Raw genomic sequence first — 22695 nt, forward strand, 5'->3', positions numbered from 1 at the left:
CTTTGGGTTTACTCTTCCTCAAATAGCTACGAATGAACTATAAATCGGTTATTACATAAAAATTGTTGCTTTGTGGTCCATTAAAAGCTATACAACTTTCTCTTCCCAGTAGATATTTTATATTCAGAGCATATAATGTATACCTACATATAGTATTTCATATATATGTGTATCCATATAATATCTGTATTCTCACACTGAAAGTATCAAGAAGAATCTATTTTATCCCATGATATTATCACTCTAAGATTTGTTTTATTTTTAACTTTTTCTCGAGGCCTCTGATATAACCTGCTTGACTGAACAAGTTTTAAATATATCAGCAATATCTGAGCAAAACTCATTTGAAACTTATTATCAGATTGAAATTCCATCATATTCCACAAATGCTAGAAACTGACATGCTCTTTTTTACAGTTCCTAATGATAATAAGTTTGCAATAGAAACACATTAAAAATAAGCCTAGTCCACTGATGAGAATATATTTAATGTATTTATTTTAGATTGCTGATAATTCAGAGAGCACTAAATGCAGAGTGAATTCATCAGGCATTTTACTTTCTTATGCTGTTCTCAACTTTCTAGCAAGGAGCCAAAATTTCACCATTTTCAAGTTGGAACAGAAAAGCATTTGTAACAGCTGTAGCTCTTAATTTGACATCCAGTTTCAGGTCATTTTCATGTAAATAGGAAACAATAGAGACCTGCTTACAATTTCCGTAACAGGGATGTTTGCTTCAACTTTATCATTTTTCCTCTGGCAATTTTATTTTCTGTCTGTGGGATTAAAGGGGCCAATAATTGTTCACGGTTATTATTTTTCATCTTCATAAAAACTTGTTAGTTCCGCTCTTTATTGCTCAAAGTTTCCCAATGTCTTGTGTATTTCAGTCATACACACAATCCATTAATGTTTCTAGCTCATCCTCTCCTTAATCTGGAGTAGGTTAGGCGGGTCAGGCTTTCTATTTCTTTCTATAATACATTTTCCCCAGGCTTTACAACTTCTTTTTCTACCTCTGAAAAAAGTAGGAGGTGAAAATTTAGAATTGTTCCATTGAATACAACTGATGCCTTACTGAAAGGCAAGTGTAAGTTTTGATTTATAATGCTCTGAACATGCCCGTATGTATTACCAACTGTGGCTTCACTGTTGTAAAATGTAATTCTGTGCTTTTTCTGATAAATACATATTTTATTTCAATTTTCCTGTTCTGGAGAGAAGAGCCTACTTTATGCTTAAGCATAGATAGGCTTAATTCCATGTATTTTATCATCTGTAGAGTAATTTCAAGTGTGTCTCAATGGGGAGAAATTTCATTTTTGTGTACATCCTTTTAAATATGTTGATTTATGCAGATTAACTTAAATAGGAAGTTATTTTTGTGGGTCGTTATTTCCATTTGTTTCTCTTCTGGGGAAAAAAAATAGAAATCAGATAGTCTTAAACATTTTTATTTCCTGTATCTCGTGAAAATACCAGCAAATCATATACTCCTTTGATTTCCTCTCTGCTGTTGAATTTACAGTAGTTGTGTTTTTTTTTTATAATATGCTTCTTTTTTTTTTTTCCCTGCCCCAGTGATATGACAAGAACAGTGGAGATTTCTGGGGAAGGAGGCCCCTTGGGAATACATGTAGTGCCTTTCTTTTCATCTCTGAGTGGAAGGTAAGATGTTTTCTTTATATCAGAAGCTCATGCTAATGAAAAACTTGACTTCAGCTCATTTTCCCAGACACATTTCAGAAGAGGATTAAGTGTATATCTCTGTTATTCAGATAGATACCTCAATATATAATGTCTGTTGGCCACTTACGTGTTGGAAACAAAGTCATTTCCTTATAGGATACAATGGAAAATAAATAATATCTATAACAGTTTCTGCATATCAGTGACATGTAGTAAACAGAATGCTTGGAAAAGATTTTAACGTATTTTTAGGCAAATATTGCCACTGAATTTTTTTCATGTTCCTAAATACAATTCAAAAGTGAGTATAGTAATCCAAACTGATATTTCCTGATACTGCTCAGGTATATAGAACTTAGGATAATAAATATTCTAGCTTTATAAGTAGCTGTATCAGAAGCTATGTGTTTTCATGATTTTAAGTATAAGTAAAATGCCATTGGGCTAGTTTTTTTCTAAAATAAAATGTAATCATTTAAAAATAGTATACCACATCCTTTTGAAATTATATTGTTAAAGCCATAGTGGCAAATGAGAATTTAGATGTCAGCATTTCTTGAAATTCATGTCCACCTAACTGAATATAAAACTTGTTTTACTGATGGAAATTAAAGTATGTGTCTGAGAGTTAATATTACTATTCTTTTAACAACTTTACAAAACTAGTATCAGATATTATGTCATTGTTCAATAAGATGACTGCCTTTAGCACAGATTGATATTGACAAGGGCTATGTTAAAAGAAAGGGCTTTTCTTAAAAGAAAATCAGTTTCTCACTCATGATATGATTTTAATTAATTTGCTAAATTAATTTTTCTTATATCAAATGCTTCACTGAAAAGGCAGAATGTCTTATTTTAGCGTAGCAAAGCAAAGTCCAGAAAAGTCAGTTGAATTTTTTCAAAGTCACACAAAATCCAGATCCATACCCCCTCACTCCATTGCTCTTTCTAGAGCAAAAATTTTCCCAAAGGTTATATAGTATTCATTTACTGATTCTGAATATTTATTCAGTTCAGTCTGCCACATAGCAGGAAAAGCAGATTTAGTCATGATATTTTGGTTGGCATCATTTTCAGCAGGTAGCCATCTGCTACCTGTAATTGCAAAGTCATCACCTTTTTTTGCAAATAACATCTGATGCCAAGCTCTTGCTGGAATGAGTGTTCTCTAAAAAGAAATGAACTGAAAAGCTAGTGGCTCTTATTGTTTCATTTCCTGTATGTGTTAATAAGTGTGTTTATAAATGTTATGGGTTATGGCACAGGACAAGCTGAGGTTGTTTTTGATAGACAGGAAGAGTATTTATCCAGTTGTCATGAGAAATTCTAATGGCTTTTGGCAGAAGTATACTGATAGGGCTTTGTGAAATGCCAGAGCGGTTAAATTACCAGGCCCTTTAGCTTAATGAAGCTGGAATAGAACACAAGACCATCCCAATTTCCAAAACATGAAGAAATGTACGATGTGACAGTCACCATACGTCATTTTCAATAGTTCGGAAAACAGGTTGACCCTATAGACCAGAAATCACCCTCTTTTACATCAAATGAGAAAACACACTAAAATGTATTGATTTCTTCCCTTCTCCTTCCTGGTTCTGATTTCTTGCATAAGCCTTGAAGAATAGAAAGAGTGTTACACTTGGATTCAAAACAATTGGATTTGAATCTCAGTGTTCTCTCTTTCATAACTTTGAGCAAGTCCTCTAAGCTTGCCTCTTGTGAATACCTACTTCACATAAAGGTTATGAGGATTAAATGACATTAAAACTATGAAAACTCCTTGTAAAACACACAACATATGAATGTGTAAATTATCAGTATTATTAATATTATGGCTAAAACGAAAAAGCCTGGTTCACAAGTGAACTTTTATAAGTTCATGGTCAACTGTTTAGTAACTTGGTGAAATAGTTGTATATTTTTTTTTTTGCTATCCATTAGTATTATAGAAAGGAAATTTAATTAAAAAACATAAAAAATAATATGGAAGTGGAGACATGAGCCAATAAAAGTTAAGAAGTAATGAGTACAGGCTGAAACAGCACACTTAACTCAACCCATGTGTTTAGATGCAACTGAGTACAGAGCGTGTCACACAAGTGTCTGACTTCATAATGCCATATGGTTTCAGTGTGTGAGCACGGGGGCTGGGGGGGGGGGTGAGTTAAGGTCATGGTGGTATACTTAGTGCTTAATTTCCTTCCTTTTATTGGCTTGTGTCATTATTTTAAATTAGAATTTACATTTAATTATTTACTAAGACTACTGTAATGGACTTTGCTTCCAATTTCTCCATATATATATATATATATATATATATATATATATATATATATATATATATATAGTTTTTCTTTTAGAAAAACACTGCCATACCTGTTGTTGAATAGGAAACCCTGAGTGCAATACAATGGTGGCTGTACTAGATAAGGCCTCAATGGATTCATTAGGTACCATAGCTTAGGGTGTTGAATGCCACTTGTATGGAGGCCCCTTGGCTTGCACAGTAAGAAACAAAACAAATATACACAAAACTGAGTTCTTGCAAAGTAAAAAGCACTTTCATTTCATTGGCTTAAGAGAAAAAATAATGTAGTTTTGTTTTAGAATTAAAAGCATGAAATCTAATTGTTTTCCAGTAAAGATAGCATAGTATACCTTAGTTTCCTAGTAAAGACAGCTAAATACGACAGAGAAGAAGGAATGGGTGGGTGAGGATCAACACATAATGTAAGGATAGGACACATTTGGATAAAATTGCAAAGCTCGTAGAGTGGCCAAGGCCCGTGATACGGTGAGAAAAGCAGAAGAGGTCAAGGAGTGTGGGGTGGGTTAGCTTCTAAACGATTATTAGAAGAAAAAGAAGCAATTGTCCCCCCCTCTTGTTCTGTGGGGCAGTGCTCCACTTTAGCACTGCTCACGAATGCAAATTAACTGGCTCCTCCCCAGCATTGGTCTTTAAGTCCCCAGAGCCTTGGTCCCAGAGGACACGAAGACCACAGCCCACAACTTTGGGGCAAAGAGGATAGTGAGAGATTCTTTTCTAAGCCTTCTCACACTGGTCTGGATGAAATCAAACTGGAGGGAATCCATCCCTTCTGTGGAAAAGAGAAGGCAGGAGTGGTTTGTTGCCAGGAACCAAACTAATAAAATCAGTCAGTTTTACATTTTACCAAAATTACCTCTGACACATGGGTTTTACAGTTGAGCTTATCCTGTCAATAAATTTTTCATGGAAAGTTAGGTTATTTGGATCAGCGAGGTTCACATCGCATACTCCAGCTGTAATATGCCAGCTAAATTGCAACCCAGTGGCCTGAAAGAATTAATTCATCTCCCAAAATGTGAAATTAAATCCTAGGGAGTAACATTACATGACTGATGATGTACTGAATTAAATTAAAGGAAGACTTGAATGCTTGTTAAAAAAATATCGCTTACATAAACGAGTTTATAACCACATGTGAGCCTCCTAATGGATCATGTTATTGTGAATCCACCAAAACAAAAATCCAAAATGTGAACTATTACAGAGTTGTTGCATTTAGGAAGAAACACTATTTTGTTCTATTTCTTCTTCTTCTTCTTTTGCATGTCGACTAGGTCATTTTTTAATATTATGTTATGAGATTAAGGTAGGATTAGTTTCTTAAAAATATTAATTTGAATCTCAGATCCTTTATCAAATAGTAGCTTTGGCCCCTTTTCTCTTCCACACAGAATATTGTGAATTTACTAACATAGAACCAGGAATGCAGTGTATAAAATACCCCCTGTACACTTGTGCCCATGACCCTGAGCCTTCCCTACTACAGGTGGCGTGACTGTCTCCTGCATCCACTGGAGTAGAAACCTAAATACCACCGCATGTGCCACCCCTTGCCATCTTCAGATGACACGAGCTCATTAAATGAACTGGGTCCTGGGGGCAAAGGGCTCACTGTGAGGCTGCTCTAAACGGGAAGATGGTTTTCTCCTCCACTTTCATTAGAGATTGCCCTTCCTCCATGGATGCCCCTGTTATCCACGTACAAAATGTTCTCATAGTTTATTCAGGTCTGAGATTTAATACAAAGGGGCTGTGTGATAACATACAAGGCCTGTATACAAAAAAAAAAAAAAAAAAAAAAAAAAAGAAAGAATGACAAAGCAGAAAGACAAGAGGACGAGGGACAAGGAGATGGCTGTTTCTCCATGCCCAGCAGATTCCTCTTGGAAAACGTATCTCTCTGTCTTATTCTGGGAACACAGCTAGGACCCTGACATGCCCCAGGAGGAACCTAGGTCGCATGAGAAATAGCTGAAACTTACACAAGTTTGATGTCTTAGTTTTGGGTTTAGATACTACCAAAATGTAAGAGTCACATATACACACACACAATCTAATTCTTGATTGCTATCGTTTTCTTTCTCCTGTAATTGACATTTTTTCAACCCCTTCCCTCCTGACTCTGAGCCACAGCCACAAAGCACCATTAGCCTCCGGCTCTCTTCTCTGAATCCCAACGCTTACTGGTTGCAGTTTCAGACAAGTCTTCCCAAAGCCCTGCCCCATCATGTCACCGTCTCCCTCAGAAGCAGTGAGCGGTGACTCTACTGCTATTTCCAGCCTCATTCGATTGAGTCCATCAACTAGTGTCCGAGGCCCCTCTGTGTGGCTCTGGCCTCCCCCTCCAGTGTTGGCTCCCCACATAAACACACAGCCTTCATCCTGCCACCAGGTGTATCCCTTTCTCCCCCTACCTAAATCCTACTCATTCTTCTGAACCAGTTTACATCCCATTCTCCCCCCAGATCCTCCTATGAAGACTGGACTTCTGGATGTCTGTAGGTTTTTGCTTTTTGCTTTTAATTTCTACTGCATGCCAAGCTCATACTGACTCATTGTCCTGGTCCTGTAGCCGTGTCTCCTATTCCTCCATCCTGAGCATGGGAAATGCTCCACACGTACTTGTTTCAGGGGCACTAACAAATGGGACTGAACCGCCTTTTAAACTGAGCACGATGACCTGTGCTTAGGTGTCTGCTTTCTTCTTAAAATGCAAATTACTGGAACAGGTAGTAAGGCTGCGCAAAAGTGCGGTGAATGCCTAATCCTCTCCCACTATTACGCCTCAGGTTGTCTCAGCACTAACCCATTACAGTCAGCCTTCTCCAAGCCAGAGGCCTCGGTATCCTCAACTCCACTGAGCTGTAGGGGTCTTTTCTAAGAATACCGCAAACATGGCAATGGAGTGGTGGACCATTGTACTCCGGGTCACTGTTGATGTGCATCTGTCTTGAAGGGCTTTCTCTTTTCAGTGGATTTTTTTTTTTTTTTTTTTTACTAAGGATTTAAGTGACAAACGGTTGCCTGAATATAAAGGGTAATTTCTTTCACAAAGAGAAATCGATACTTCTGAATAGTTGCAAGCGGAGAAATAATTAGCATATTATTACTCAGTAATTCTATTTCAACCTCAATTTTGCGTTTAGGATTCTAGGACTCTTCATCCGCGGCATTGAAGAAAATAGCAGGTCCAAGCGGGAGGGACTATTTCATGAAAATGAATGTATCGTAAAAATCAACCACGTGGACCTCGTAGACAAAACCTTTGCTCAGTAAGCATTTTTTTTCCATTGTTTTATTTACTGTGTTGATCCCTGGAGTACTTAAAATCATCACTGAGCTCTTAGTGATCAGAACTGTAGGTAGTAGGTAGAATGTCTGGTCAGTCGCCTTTGAATGACCCCAGGACATCCATTTTCAAATGCATCTTATGTGTGAGCTTCCTTGAAGGCAGCCTGCACATGTCCCTGTCAGCCACAGGAATAGTAAACTTCGGAATATCCCAAGCCTTCCCGCCTGGTTGTCTGGATCATCGATAGATGGGTTTGTTTTGCTTGGGATATGGGTCAGTTAAACTGGTATTTAATGGCTCTTTTCACAGACTGTTAGTTCAGCTTATTAATTAACCAGCTTTGTGTCTGCAGTCTTCCTTAAACCTAAACATCTGTGAGAGATTTCAGTGAGGACTCAGTAATAGAAGCAAATGAAAAAAACAAAATAAAATATTCTCCCCCAAGAAGTCATTTTTCTGCATGTGAAAATGTTATGGGAATAGGTTCTCATAGCCAAGAATTAGAGTATGCAGTGCTGATGCCCATTTTTTTAAATGTATGTTGGCGTTGCAGTGGGGTTCCGGAACAAGGGAACAAATACTAATTAATATTCCTTAGTAATGACCACCAGCTTCTCTTGTTTCTGACCAAAACAACTCATTGTCTATATTCTCTGTACCATACTCTGTCAGTATTTGTATGTTTGATGGCACCGGGAGTTGGGGGCAGGCGGTATAAGTGGTTGTGGGTAGGAGGGCCTGTGGGCACTGGTTGCTTAAGTGTGGAAAGAAATAAAGACTGTGGGGAGCCTGGGTGTCTCAGTCGGTTAAGCATCTGACTTCAGCTCAGGTCACGATCTCACTTCAGGTGAGTTCAGGCCCCGCCCACTTTGGGCTCCATGCTATTAGCATGGGATTCTCTCTCTCTCTTTCTGCCCCTCATGGGAATCTGTTTCCTTCTCTCTCTGCCCCTCACTCACTCACACCGTCTCTCAAACAAATAAATAAGTAAACAAATCTTATTCTCGAAAAAAAAAAAAAAGAAGAAAGACCGAAACGCCTATTTCTTAAAATAATAATACCATTCTACTTTTTACAAGAACTTGATAGGTATGCAATGTGGAAACGGAGGCTCATGAAAATTCAGTATGAAGGTAGTGTGGAGTAGAAACTGACTCCCAGGCAAGGAACTGACCAGAGGAGTTGGACTGCCTCTGTGAGATCTTCTCCCCCTCCCCCACCAACATGGAGAAGTAAGGTTGAAGTGGAGGTTGGTGGGTGGGGGAGGGGCGCTCAGATGGCAGTTGGAATTATGATTAATTATTATTTGGGATGGCTGTTAAGGACACAGACCTAAAATAAAGGAAGCTTAAACAAGATGATTAATTTTTTTCCTAAAGACAACCAAGTGCAGAGGCGGCGGTCCAGAGGTGGTACGGCAGGCAGTTCCTCAAGCATCAGCAAGAGAGGCGTTTTCCATCTTTCTGCTTTGTCATCCTTACTAAGTGGCTGCTCTCTTTAAGTTGTGTCGTGGTCACCAGAGGGCTGCTGGGGTTCCCCCATCACTTCTGAGTTTCGAGAAAGAGGAGAAGAAAGAATTTACTGGCTCCCAGCTTTCCTGTAACCCTTTTGGGTAGATCATGTTGGCAAGACAGGCTGGGCAAGGTAGTCAGGGGGCACAAGGAGGCATAAGGATGAAGGAGACAAAAGGTAGTAGGAAATTTGAGGCAAAACACCCAGGACTAAGACAAAAAAGTAAAAAATACAGGCACTCTATAAGAGAATAGCAGGGAGGGTGCATATTAGATTGATAATTCGCTATGACATTTGGTACAACCAGTATCATCAATATCTCCAGGAGGAAATGTTTGTGTCAGAATTGAAATTCTGGAACACAGCGCATTTCAGGGAAGACCTGTACTTTCGAATAAAGCCCTAAAAGGAAACGAGTTGATAATCTGGTCAGTAATACAAAATAATTTTTTTCATCTAAAATTAAAGTTTGCTTTTATATCTACTTTAGTAATTGCCTCTGGGCGGATTTTCAGATTCGGAAATACTCAAAAGTTGTGGGTCCTTGGACGGGTTGTTTGATCTCTCTGAGCCTCATTTTCCTCATTTTGCAAAATAAGAGTGAATTATACTTACCGAAGAGGAAATGAGAAGATTAGGAAAGTTGTTAAAAAGATCAAATGAGGGGCGCCTGGGTGGCTCAGTCGGTTAAGCGGCCGACTTCCGCTCAGGTCATGATCTCACGGTCAGTGAGTTCGAGCCCCACATCGGGCTCTGTGCTGACAGCTCAGAGCCTGGCGCCTGTTTCAGATTCTGTGTCTCCCTCTCTCTCTGCTCCTCCCCTGTTCATGCTCTGTCTCTCTCTGTCTCAAAAATAAATAAACTTTAAAAAAAAAATTTAAAAAAAAAAAAAAAGATCAAATGAGAGAATTGTCCATGTTAGTGACCCAAGTGTCGCCAGCCCCGTGTCTGGGTACCTCGTGGTCAAGTCCTAAGTGGTAACTAGTACTTAGTTTGCAGCCATCCTGGTAGTAATAGTGACAGTTTCTCCTTTCCCTGTGCTACTGTGCTCTCCTGTTGCCGTGGTTTGGGGTGCATTAGGGGCCACGCTAGAGCGTGGTGTTGTGACATATTTACTCCCTCTCTTTGAAGGGCTCAAGATGTCTTCCGCCAGGCAATGAAGTCCCCAAGCGTCCTCCTCAATGTGCTTCCACCTCAAAACCGTGACCAGTATGAAAAATCAGTCATTGGACCGCTTAACATTTTTGGTGACAATGATGGCGTTTTGAGAACAAAGCTGCCTCCTCCTGTCCATGGAATATCAGGAATAAAAACAGCAAGTCTCACAGGAACAGGGCGTCCTGAAGAGGATGCATCGACTTCCCTGCAACAAAACAAGAGCCCCCGAGTCCCAAGACTGGGTAGAAAGCCATCCTCTCCCTCACTCTCCCCTCTCATGGGGTTTGGCAGCAAGAAAAATGCAAAGAAAATTAAGATTGACCTAAAGAAAGGTAATTATTACACGATGCTTAATAGCATTCTATTATTGTAACATGTAAAATTGGTTAAGAGAAATGCATTAAGGCTAATTTTGTTCATTCTCCCTTCATTTAATTGTATCGAAGAATAGATTTAAGTAAGTTACCTAAGTTTCTTGAAATTGTACTACTTTCTTATTCTTTCCTTCTGGAGAGTATAGCGTATTTGAAACAGAAGCAAAAATGATAAAGACAGGTTGGCAAATGGAAAGAACCATTGCAAACCTGAGAAAAACGTAACACTAAAGAAGCACTGAAATTCGGTGGAGCCCTTTTTGCAGCAAGATGAGTGATTTTTGTAGCACCTTGTAGATAGAGTCTAAAAAGCGCATATATTATTTCTGGTTCTCTAAGATAGTTTTATACCAGCTAAACATTTAGTTCTCAAAAAAGCAAGTATGTGATCATTATAATGGATAATTATTATATATAATGATGTAAGTGAAATTTCGCTAATTCAACATTGCAAACAGTTTCTCAAAACATACTTAATTTCAAAAGCATGTATAACCTTACCTTCATCTTTTCCAACTTTTCTATGCATTTCAAGCCCAGATCAGTGAGACTAGGGCATTCATATACATGCATATTTATGCAGTATTATACACGTATACACACATAAGCATTCATGCGCTTCTGTGCTTTTGTTTATTTTGTAACCTCCTGATAATCCCTTCCCCCTCTGCGGCCTTCTGCAATCTGATGTGATTCTCAAGACTCAGTTCAAAAGAAACCAAAATCTCAAAGTTTTGTCTGAATTAATACAGAATTTAATGATCACAAGGTAGTTTTAAAATACTCATTAACGTATATCAGAAGAAAATAACATATGCCTTTAATTAGGATATGGTGGTTATTCTGAGAGATCCTCTGGTCAGAATTTTGTCCCCCCTTAAGAATTCTGTACTGAGAAGAAACTGTATGGACTAGGAAGTACAAATTCTCTAGTGTGCTTAGCAATTAGGCTTTTTATATAAATGCATTGTTTTGTTTTGTTTTGTTTTTTTGTACAAATTATCCAGCTATGTCTAAGACATGGGATTGAGTGCTTTGTGCACTAGGCACAGGAAATAACAGAGGACAGATAAATCAGACACAGAACATAACTTAAGACTCCATCAGAAAGCCTTAAATGCAAAAATAAAGACTATGACATCACAGCTGTACTTTGGGAAGATTAATCTGACAGCAGAATAATATGCCGAAGATGAGATCAAACAATGAAGTATCAATAAAGGATACATTGCATCTGTCTAAATATAACATGCATGCCTTGTCTGGTGACTGGATGTAGGAGAAGGGAGAGAGAGAGAATTGCAGGTGGCTTGTTCAATGGTGATGCCATTACTAGAAATTAGAGTTTGTAGAAGATGAGTATATGTGAAAAGCCCAGGATCTGAATTAGAGAAGGGAGGTCATAGTGAAGTTTGAAATGCTGGTGGAAATATGTGCATGGTCATATGTAAGAAGCTGACACCAGAGAAATTAGGGCCAGAGAGATTTAGGTGTCATCTATAGGGAGACGGTAATTGGAGCAGGAGCTGGCCAAGGCAGAGAATCTAGAAAACAAATTGTACCAGGTAAGAGCCTTGGGAAACATCTATGTTCATGTGGGAAAACCGTGGGTAAGAGAGAGTGACAGACATAATGTGATCAGAGAGGTAGGAAAATAATCAGAAAATAAAGGTATGAAAACCACAGAGGGGGGCATTAATTTCAAGAAAACAACTGAGGAGAAGTGTCAAAGCTAGAGAAAGGGACAGATCAGAATAGGAAAAATTAGTGGATGTGGTCATGGGTAGGTCATTGGTGACGGAAGGCTGAAGAAGAAGTAAGATTGAAGTAAGCATTCTTTAGGGTACAGATATTTGAGCATACCTTCAGATAAAGTGAAAACCGCATACTGGAAGAGAGAGATTGGAGATGCAAGAGTGAGGGAGGGGACAATGGGACGCAGCATGCAAGGAATCGAGACCCAGGTGCAGGGAGCTGCAGGGAGGCTAGCTGAGTGAGTGCCTGACGAAACTCATGTCAGATGGCCTTTGGCTTCTTATGGTTTACTGAGAAATCAATCTCCTGGGTTTATGGATAACATGTGGTATTTCTTCTGGTACCTCAATAAACGAAAGTGTTACACATCTGCATTGGGCCCTAAATTCACTTTGAAACCATCATGGCCTGTCAGGAACTATAATCTGTATTTGCAGCCAGAACAACTGAAGTGTGTTTAAAATATTTCCTGGAATGTAAATATTTACTTACTTGACATTAGTCTAAATTAGGTAGATTTTGCTGTTAAGGTTTCTACTTAAGGTGACCGTGCATTTTCCTGGTCTTACACACTAGGCCCTGAAGGACTGGGTTTCACTGTTGTTACCAGAGACTCTTCCATACATGGGCCTGGTCCCATTTTTGTAAAAAACATTTTACCAAAGGGAGCAGCAATAAAAGATGGCCGCCTGCAATCAGGGGACAGAATTTTGGAGGTAAGAATTAGAACTAATATCTTCAGTAAAGTATCCTGGGTGTTTACATAAATACATTAATATTTATATTTTGAATATAAAAATTGAAAATTATCACTTGTAGACAAGATAAGGACTTTAATTATGTTAAAAAAAACTGACTTTAAGCCCCCATAGAGTCAGTTATGTAAGGACAAGTAACACTGAGAACTCTTCCCTATTTCCTCCTTCTCATATCTACCTCTTAGGGTTCCTGGGAATTTGAATCATCCAGGAATTCATCATATATGCAATTATGGCTAAGAAGTCTCAGAGTTATAGCCATATTCTGGTAACAGTTTCTTTAAACTTCCCACAGGCGTAGGCCAGCCTGCCTCAGGTTGATCTAGGCTTATAAAGATGTACTTGAAACACCCCCAAAGCAAGAGAATTCCCCCCTCCCATGTATTTTTGTGTGATAGCATCATCTTCTTAGCGAAATATATATTGTTAACTTACCTTTCAAGAAATCATCCTCGTTGAAACTGGCCGGTTTTATTTAACATTCTCATGGCATAGAAGCAACACTATATATAGTTCTAGTTATGAAAGAAGATGCACCAAGTAATTAATACAGCTCCAAATTATAATTTCCAATAATCTATGATGACCTGGAGACTATAATTTTCAAAGATGGAGAACACTAATTGTAACAAAAGACTTTTACTTCCAAAGAAATTTGCTGTGTGATTGTGGTCTATTGTTTGCTTTTTAGCGTTAGGCAGAAAATGGTGCCAGTTAAGCATCTGAAATCCACTTCTTTCCCATTGTAGGAATCATTCTCCACTCTCACTTTGATTTTCCCTTCCTAAGAATGTAATATCCTATGAGAAACTATTAATTACTGACTATCTAAAGGGATCTAGCACTGGGACGCCTGGGTGGCTCAGTCAGTTAAGCATCTGACTTTGGCTCAGGTCATGATCTCACTGTTTGTGAGTTTGAGTCCCATGTCAGGCTCTGTGCTGACAGCTCAGAGCCTGGAGACGGCTTCAGATTGTGTGTCTTCCTCTCTCTCTTCCCCTTTCCCACTCACGCTCTGTCTCTCTGCCTCTCTCAAAAATAAATAAAACTTTAAAAAATGTTTAAATATATAAAAACAAAGGGATCTAGCACCTCAGTCATGATGGTCAGTGCGGTACTGGTACTTTGAGCATAGTTGGTTTGGGCTCATGTGTTCAGTTTCATCTGTTCCAAGCTTTATTAATTGTAGGAGCCCATTTGCTACTTACCTGTGGAAACCATCTAGGGTAGAAGGAGATGAAAAGTGTTGTGATCTGTTCATATGATGGCATCCATTAGGTAAATGGCAGAGATGTCACTGGACGAACTCAAGAAGAGCTCGTGGCCATGCTGAGGAGCACCAAGCAGGGAGAAACAGCATCGCTGGTCATCGCCCGTCAAGAAGGAACTTTTCTTCCCCGAGAGCTGGTAATGTTCAGGTCACAGTCTCACTGAATCTTCGGTGCAGAGTTTACTATACCCAGTGAATTCATAATAGCTGAGAGATGAGTTCTAAGTCACAGGTTTCATCTGTAACAAAAATTGAATCACACTAAGTATTTTGTCCCATTTGGGGGTATCATAGCTTTATGATGTTAATGCAGTGAGTTGGATAAATGCCAACAGTGCTTCCGGGGTACCAATTCAAACACCCTTTTAAGGAAGCAATTTAACATTATTCAACTAAATAAAATACCCTTTGTGTGCTCTATGTTTGCTTTATGCAAAACGCAGTCAGCAAAAATGGTCATGCCCTACCTTAATGCAGTTTGCAGTCTAAAAGGAAAGAAATATAACCAAGTATTCAAAATGATGATGGTTATGAAAAAGAATTGCAAGGTCCTGTAGTAACAGGTACAAGGGAATCTAGTCTTGAGGGCTGGGAAATGTATCCTGAGGAAGAGAATTTCAAAAGTCTTGTTAAAAATGTATATCCTTTGACCTACTGACTGCACTTCTAGTAATCTGTCCTAAACTGATCATCAAAGAAAGATGTGGAAAAAATTCATGTACATGGATTTGTTTTCTAAAGCCCTGTTTATTGTAGTGATATATTGGGTGCTGTACAACCAGAGGTATTAGTTAGATAAATAACTAGGTAGCTCTTCAGTGAAATATAATACTTAAAATGGTCTCTGTGGAGAGCTGATAATAACATGAGAAAATGCTCATAGTGCATTAAGTTAAAAAGTAGGTATAAGATGATATATATAGTCATTAAAAAAAATTGGGGTGCCTGGGTGGCTCAGTCGGTTAAGCATCTGACTTTGGCTCAGCTTACGATCTCACAATATGTGAGTTCGAGCCCCATGTCGGGCTCTGTGCTGACAGCTCAGAGCCTGGACCCTGCTTCGCATTCTGTGTCTCCCTCTCTCTCTGCCCCTCCCCTGCTCATGTTCTGCCTCTCTCAAAAATAAATAAACATTAAAAAAAAATTTTTTTAATGATATCCATAGCATGATCAAATCACATTAAAATATCTTCAAAAGAACCCCCCCCCCAAATGGCAGGAAATGCACCCAGAATGTTGGGATTATGAGAGATTTTAATTTTCTCATTTTTAAAATAGTGAACACGTATTATTTTATTATTGATGTATGTATTTAAGAAGACTATAGAAAATTCAAAGGACTTTTATGACTAATAATAAAAAGGAATAGATGTGATAAAAGCACTTTTAATTACCCCTTCTTTTTTTAATTTCTTTTGAATCTATATAAGAAATGACAAAGGTACATATAAGTAATATGATAGGTTCCCAGAGTTACATCATCAGAACCAGTGAGGGTTAGTTGAGAAAACTGACTATAGTTAGCCTGCAAAAAGGAAAATTTAGGGCATATTTTGATTGCTATAAAATAGGTAAAGAGTTAATTGTATGGATTAATATGTTTCTCCAGGTAGTTTATATCCATTAATATACTTACGTATTAATTAGATGATCAATTTACTAAGTACATGCTCTGCACTAAGTTGGAGGTTCTGGGGATGCAAAAATAGTTAAGACTAATTTCCCGCCCCTCCTTGAGCTGGTACCAAAACAAATATTTGGAAGTGATAATATTACAAGTTACAGTAGTTTCTAACTGTTGGAGCTGTCCAAGAAGAAAATAGGCAACTTAGAATATTGAAACAGAGACTGCCTTACCATTTGTCAGAGATGCTCTAGAAAAAATTCTCCCATTGGTAACATGGTAAGACTAGATAAGCTCTACGATATCTACTCTAAGCCTGATATTCTGTTATCTATGTTTATATTCATGTTTGAATATACAGCCTTCCTGAATCGCCTCTCTCATATATTAATGCTCCTTAGTACTGACCAAAGGACCCCCTTCTCTCCACATTTCTGGTCCTTCCTTCTCTTTCACATCATCTTGTCTATTTTTCCCCTTGCCCTATTGAATGCTCTAGGTAGATCTGCAGTAAAACAGGGAAGGGAAGAAGATTAGGTGGTATAAGCCATAAAGACTATATTCCCCACCTCTTTTCCTCCACTTGACTCCTCCATTCCCAGCCATTTTGGAAGGCAGAATCATGAATTTCAGTCTCACTTCCTCCCTGAAGCTTCTTATTCTTCCTAAAAAGAAATGCTGCAGAAACTTGGAGTCCGAATATTTTTTTTTTCTAAAATGCAGATGGATTTTTCTTTCAATCCCTTACTTACGTAAAGACTTTGGTCTTTTTGGTCTTTTTTTTTTTTTTTGTCTTTCTCTCCAAGAGCCACAGTGAGAAGAAATAATTAGAAAGAGGCAGCGTGTATATATAACAGGAAGCCCTTTCACTTCTTGTCCAATTCTTTGGTTGCTTGAGATAAAACTTTTAGGAAGCTTTGCTGGGACTATGTACTTGTTTCAGGGATAAGAAAAACGAAAGAAGTTTTGACTGGGTATTCTCCTCAACTATGGTCCTGGAATGAGTAAAACCCTGCATAGAAAGAGAAACATTCCAGCCAGCAAAGGAACCTAATAACAGAGCTCCCTCTAAGAACTCAAACTCTCATGAGACCCTAGTTTCTCCTCTAATAGTTTCTTATACCCCTTTCCTATCTATGTCTCCTAGAATTCCTAATTCCACAGCTAATTTCTTCTTCCTAGAAGCTTTCTGCCTGCCCCAGGTAAGGGGGAGAGGGATGCTGACCTTACCCCAGTTTGAAACTCTGAATGTATTCTCAGTCAAACACAACTACATCTGGAAGTTAATAAATGTAACAATAGAATTTTCAGAGTAAAGGGAGCCCAAAGAATCTGTATGTCTGACTCTAACTTTGTACATGAAGAAACACAGTTCCAGTTTGGTTAAGTAACCTATTGATGGTCCCTTATTGTTAAGGGGAACTAGAGGCCTGGGTTTCTTAAGGCTTAGTATTGTCTCTGGAGTTCAACTCTGCAAGCTCACCATCATACAATGTTTCTTTGTGGTTTAGAGCAGCTCACAAAATGATTCTTAAGGCTCAGTTTCCTCATCTATACCATAAGATTGTTGTGAAAATTAGAAGAGATCATCCATGCAAAGCTCTTGGCATAGTTTCCGGCCAATTGTAAGTTCTCAATATAGGTCAGCTGCAATTATTCTAGCACCTTGCCACCTCTGTAGAATCAAATACAATAAAAATGTAATACTATATTTTAGATACATTATGGGTAAAAGAGATTTATTCAGGCTTGCCTGGGACTAACCACTGTTTTGAACAGAGATTTTTTTATTATTGTTTGAAAATACATACTGGTATCCAAAATACTGAATTACCAAAAAAAAAAATTTTTTTTTGTTTGAAACTGAATCGGTAAGTCAGGCAGCTTGTATATATTAGTTCACTCTCATTTAATAGAATTTAGTGAAATTTGATTTCCGTCCCCAAAAGTGACATCATAGGCCAAGCCCACCAGGGAGCATATTACATCAATTGTGCAACTGTGAGATTATGAGTACAAATAAATTATTTGTTCTTTTTGTTTTTTGGTTTTTTGTTGTTTTTTTTTGTTTTTTTTTTTTAGTGTTATACCAAATTTGGCGGGCCTGTGGTTAGTATTCATTCTCCTAGAATTCTCTGGCAAACAGTCTAGACGCTTTAAAAACTATTTGACTTGTGATTATCTAAATATTTGGAATATGCTTTGTAGCCACAGCAAAGCACCGCATTCTTGAGGATTATAAGCACCGAAGTAGTGTGGACCCAGAATCTTCGTTCTGGAGAAATATGGAATAGTACTCTTTGTCCGGCCCACATGCCTTCCTTGGGTGCTAAGTAGCAAGAATCCTACGGGAAGTTTAAAGAGAGGTCATGTGTGGCGTGCACGGTACTATTTCAACGTGAGCTGCTTCCTAGTGTGACACACACTGCACTCTTTGAAAGAGCAAACCGAAGAACAGTGTGCTATGTGATGCGTTTTTGTGTTTTTCTTTCAAAAAACTGAAGGTGTTATCACTTTGGTCTCTCCTCCCTTATCATGATTGATGCACACACTTGACTCTCCATTGAAAATCTGGCAGGATGAGGGAAGGACAGTACTTCCTGCTTTTGTCTTCTTCTATCTCCTTTGAAGAAAACAAACCATGTTTATTGTTTTCCTGCTCTGAGAAACCGTCCTGTTCCTTTTCTTAAGCCTTGCTGTTTCATGAGCTCTCAACCCCTTTAACAGCACTGCTCTGCCTGTTTTCTGACAGTTAAATCTTCCTTATTTCCTTGTTATCTTAGCTTCTTGTAAAGTCTTAACACTTACAGCCAAGGGAGCATGTGGTCAGCAGTTACACAGGAAGTCCCAAGATAGGACGGTCTCTCGGATGTGACCCTCTGTCATTCCAGAGGCCTGAGCGCCCACTTCCTGGCCATTTCTCCTGACCTGCCACATGAGAACTGTGCTGAATTCTTTCATTTGCGGGTCCATGTCCTTCCTCCTGAAGGCAGGACAACTGGTTGGGATCACAAATTTAGAAGCACATGTAGCCAACCTTCATGCCATCAGTGGCAGGCTGGGTTCAAAATCAGGTGAGAGGAATTCATGTACTAGCCTCACAACTATCTAGCTCTTTCTAGTATCTTTACCAAAAGAACTGTGTGTTTCAAAGGTAATCCTTCCAGAATCCCAGGCTCGAAGAGCCTTTGATGTCTTCACCCCCTGACTGGGTGAGAGTTTATTAAAGAGGTGTTCACATAAGGAACGTTTTTGCAAAAGGGACTTTGAGATTAGCGTTGGTAATAGAATCCGAAGGTGAAACTGCGCTCTCTGCAGTGAAATAAAACTGCGCTACGGAAAGAGGGCTTTGTTGGCTGTGTTCTGAAACAGACATGCTCTGCCAGTTCTTTTCTATCCCTGATAACCAAAATTCTTGTTTTCTTATGCAAAGTGTCCGTTTAGGAAAGATCATGACAAATGGAAGGTTTTTCTATTGATTTGTTGCCTGTAGTTTCGAGAGTTTCAGAGAGACAGAGAGAGAAGGAGAGAGAGTGTTTGTTGTTTGTCACGTAAGTGCATAGACACACACACGCATGTGTGTGTCTTCTTTCCTTTATCGGGGAGGAAAAAAAAAACATTGTGCCATTTCTTTGTTAACCTCTTTAATGTTTCATGTTCTGACCTGCTGCCTTATCTTTAAATTATCCTGAAAATCACAGCAACCCCTGGTGGGTAAAACGAGCTGAGAAAATTTCAAATGTATTTATAATTTCTACCTGCCAAGCTTGCCTGCTATTAAATGCTGGCTTCTGCAAGTGGAATGAACTCTATTTCAAGCAAGCAAGTTCCTCCTGCCTGGCATGATCGAGATTCAAAAGTTAGCAATGTTGGTCATGTGGATTTGACCTTCACTTAGGAATATTGCTTTTGCTGAGGAAAAAAAAAAAGATACACATGTGTGTGGCCACTCCCCTAATAGCTGCTGAGCTCAGTGTATTCCTACACTACCATATTTACTCATCCCTGCGACTACCTTTGCAAATGACATGGGGCTCCGACTCCTTGACTGTTTTTTATCTTCTTACGAAGTGAAAACTTCATACCTTCAAATGCCAAATTATTTAATATCATAAATCATGCCAGAATTTTCGTTTGAAATCTTAGATGAACCTCATTTAACTGATATATTATTTTATTCCCTTTGGCTATTAGATTCAAATGATTCCATGCTTAATTAACCAAGGTACTTAAGGAAGAATGAATATTATAGCAGCTATTTGTGGATAAGTAGCAGAAATTGAAGGATGATTTCAGAATGATTTGTCTCCTAAACCAAAGTGCAGGAGTTATGTTTTGGAATTTAGATAATTATGCAGAAAACAAAACACAGCTATATTTTATGGGTTCTCCAGATAACACAGTTCTCGAGACTTAAGATGGAGTCCTTGCTGAAATAGAGTCTCCGTTTCTGCTCTCTCTTCAATAATTTTTTCCCCTCCTTATTGCAATTCCATTCAGTCAGTATTCAGTTAATCCTAGTCATGTTTCTGCAACGTGAACTCCAGAGATTAATAAGATGCATTCATGTCCTCAAGGAGCTTCTACCTCTAAAGAAAAAAAGAGTTATGAGTTGATGAAATTATGCAATTAAGTGTTATGGGATTAAAGTTGGGGGGCTGAGAAAACCCTTTAAGAATAGTACAGTATTTGAGAAAGGTCTTAATTGAGTAGGATTTCAAATGCAGGGCTTACAGGGCAAAGAAAACAGCACTTTCAAATACTCTGAGATTAGAAAACATAAAATACATCAAGGAGATAGTAGGCAGCCCAACTTGACAGTTACTGAGCAAGGTCTAACATGAGAAATTGTGTTGTTTGGAATAAATTGGAAGGGGTGAAAAGACTGTAGGGTACCTACTAAGAGCTCTTTGTATTTGGCTTTAATGTAATCGTTTGGAGTCTGGGATCTGGGATCAGTTGGTGGGGTTGAATCCTCACTTGGCTGAATGGTCTTGATTAAATTATTTCCCTGAGCCCCCATTCCTCATCCCTAATGCTGGGATCAGAGTAATGCCTACCTGAGAGACTGTTAGCATTAAATGTGTAAAGTGTTTAGAATAGGGCACATAGAATGTGAATCCCTGCTTTGCAATCTTACTCAACGTCTCTGTGCCTCAATTTCCTCATTTGTCAAATGAGGATAATAACAACACCTACCTTATAGGGTTGTTGTGAGAATTAGCTGAGAATACATGCTAATATGTGGTGAGTGTCAAATCACATTGTCTCCTGTTATTTCCTGTGCCTAGTGCACACTATATGCTCAGTAAATATTTGTTGATTGAATAAATGAAAGCTACACATTATTAAAGCAGATGGTATAGAAGGTTGGAAAAGGTATTGCTAAAGGTGCTGTGGCTCCTACTCTATGTCTGTCTAATCTGTCTCTAATGCATTATCTTCCTGATACAATTATTTTAGACCAAATAAAAATAATATGCAACGATTTCCTTAAATTTCAGGTCACTAGCAATATCTAGTTACAGCTGCACCAAGACAGCAAGTATAGGGATAGTATTGATAGAATATAAATGACAATTTAGATAGTTTAAATGATCATGAATACATTTGCATAATCTAGTACAGTTTACTTATAAAGACATACACAAACAATAAGTATTATTGCTTAATATTTAAAATATTAGATATTTTTTAAATATTGAAAGTATTTAAAAATATTTTTTAAGTGTTTCAGCTCAGTTGAAGTGGCTCTCAAAGTGTGGTCTCAGATCAGCAGGATAGCATTACCTCGGAATTTCTTACATGCGCAAATTCTCAGATGCCTTTCAGACCCGAGGAATCAGAAACACTAGGGTTAGAGCTAAAGGTATAGTTTAGGGGTGCTTGACTGGCCCAGTTGATAGAGCGTGTGACTCTTGATCTCAGGGTTGTGAGTTCAAGCCCCACATTGGGTGTGGAGCCTACTTAAAATTTAAAAAATTTTAAAAAAATAAAATAAAGATTTATTTTAACAAGCCCTCCAGATAGTGCTGATGCTTACTCAAGTTTGAGAATCATTGGAACAGTGGTTTTGTTATAAGGAACATAAAGGCCTATAGGATAACTTAATAGCTATAACTGACTAGCTGTCATGACCAAATTTTCAACTTTATGTTTCCATTCTGCAAACAATTTTTTTGCTCTAAGAAAAATAATTCTGTGAAAATTTTGAGACCAATTGAGTTGTGTCTGTTTGGTCATGTGCCCCTCATTTTGGCAAAAGGCCAGTGCTGAGCACAATCCAGTTACTCAACTCAATTACACCTGATTCATTTAGGCAAACTCAATTGTACTTGACTTTTTCAGGCCCAACTCGATTGTGCTTTTGAATTTCCACACTCAATTTGATTGTGCTCAAAATTTGTTACGTGCCACCTTGTAACTTGTAGATTTAGACACATACCAAAGAGAGGTACTTCTAGGGCAGTTTAGAAGATTGGGTTATTGGTCTTTGTTTGCAGTTACACCTCTGTCCCTTCTCTCTGTCTCCAGGATGGATGCTAATAGGGTAAGGTATGCTCCATTGGCTCCTTACATGGACCATATTCTACCATCCCCCATCCTGCTATGCTTGAACTCATGGCAAAGATTTCAGAGCACTTAAGAAAGTGATCCTCATTTACTGTCACAAAGCAACCATGTTTAGCTGTTCCAATCTATCTTAAAAATGGGGAAAATGAGGCACAGAGACATTGCCCCTACCAAAGTTTACACTGTTTGTCAAAGTCAGAACTTTTAAGATTTCTACCTCATTGAACTGTGCATCACACCTTCTGTCAGTTAATGCTGTGTACGAAGTGATTAGGTCCTTAATGTTTGCCAATTTTTTTAATGCGTTCAGTAGCCCACAAGGCTGAGGGAATTGTAGTCAGTCGCTACTCCCT

At 38.4% G+C, this 22695-nt stretch overlaps 1 protein-coding gene across 1 annotated transcript in view; it reads left to right on the plus strand.

The window, feature by feature from the left end:
- PARD3B (par-3 family cell polarity regulator beta) overlaps positions 1-22695 on the plus strand; it is a 1004169-nt gene that overhangs the window by 543487 nt on the left and 437987 nt on the right. Inside the window, exons 6-10 of the mRNA XM_042949849.1 lie at positions 1584-1670; positions 7173-7298; positions 9962-10320; positions 12694-12833; positions 14154-14282. Coding sequence (XP_042805783.1) covers positions 1584-1670; positions 7173-7298; positions 9962-10320; positions 12694-12833; positions 14154-14282 — 841 coding nt within the window. The remainder of the gene's footprint in view (positions 1-1583; positions 1671-7172; positions 7299-9961; positions 10321-12693; positions 12834-14153; positions 14283-22695) is intronic.

Source organism: Panthera leo, chromosome C1 (assembly GCF_018350215.1).
Source record: "Panthera leo isolate Ple1 chromosome C1, P.leo_Ple1_pat1.1, whole genome shotgun sequence".
NCBI lineage: Eukaryota > Metazoa > Chordata > Mammalia > Carnivora > Felidae > Panthera > Panthera leo.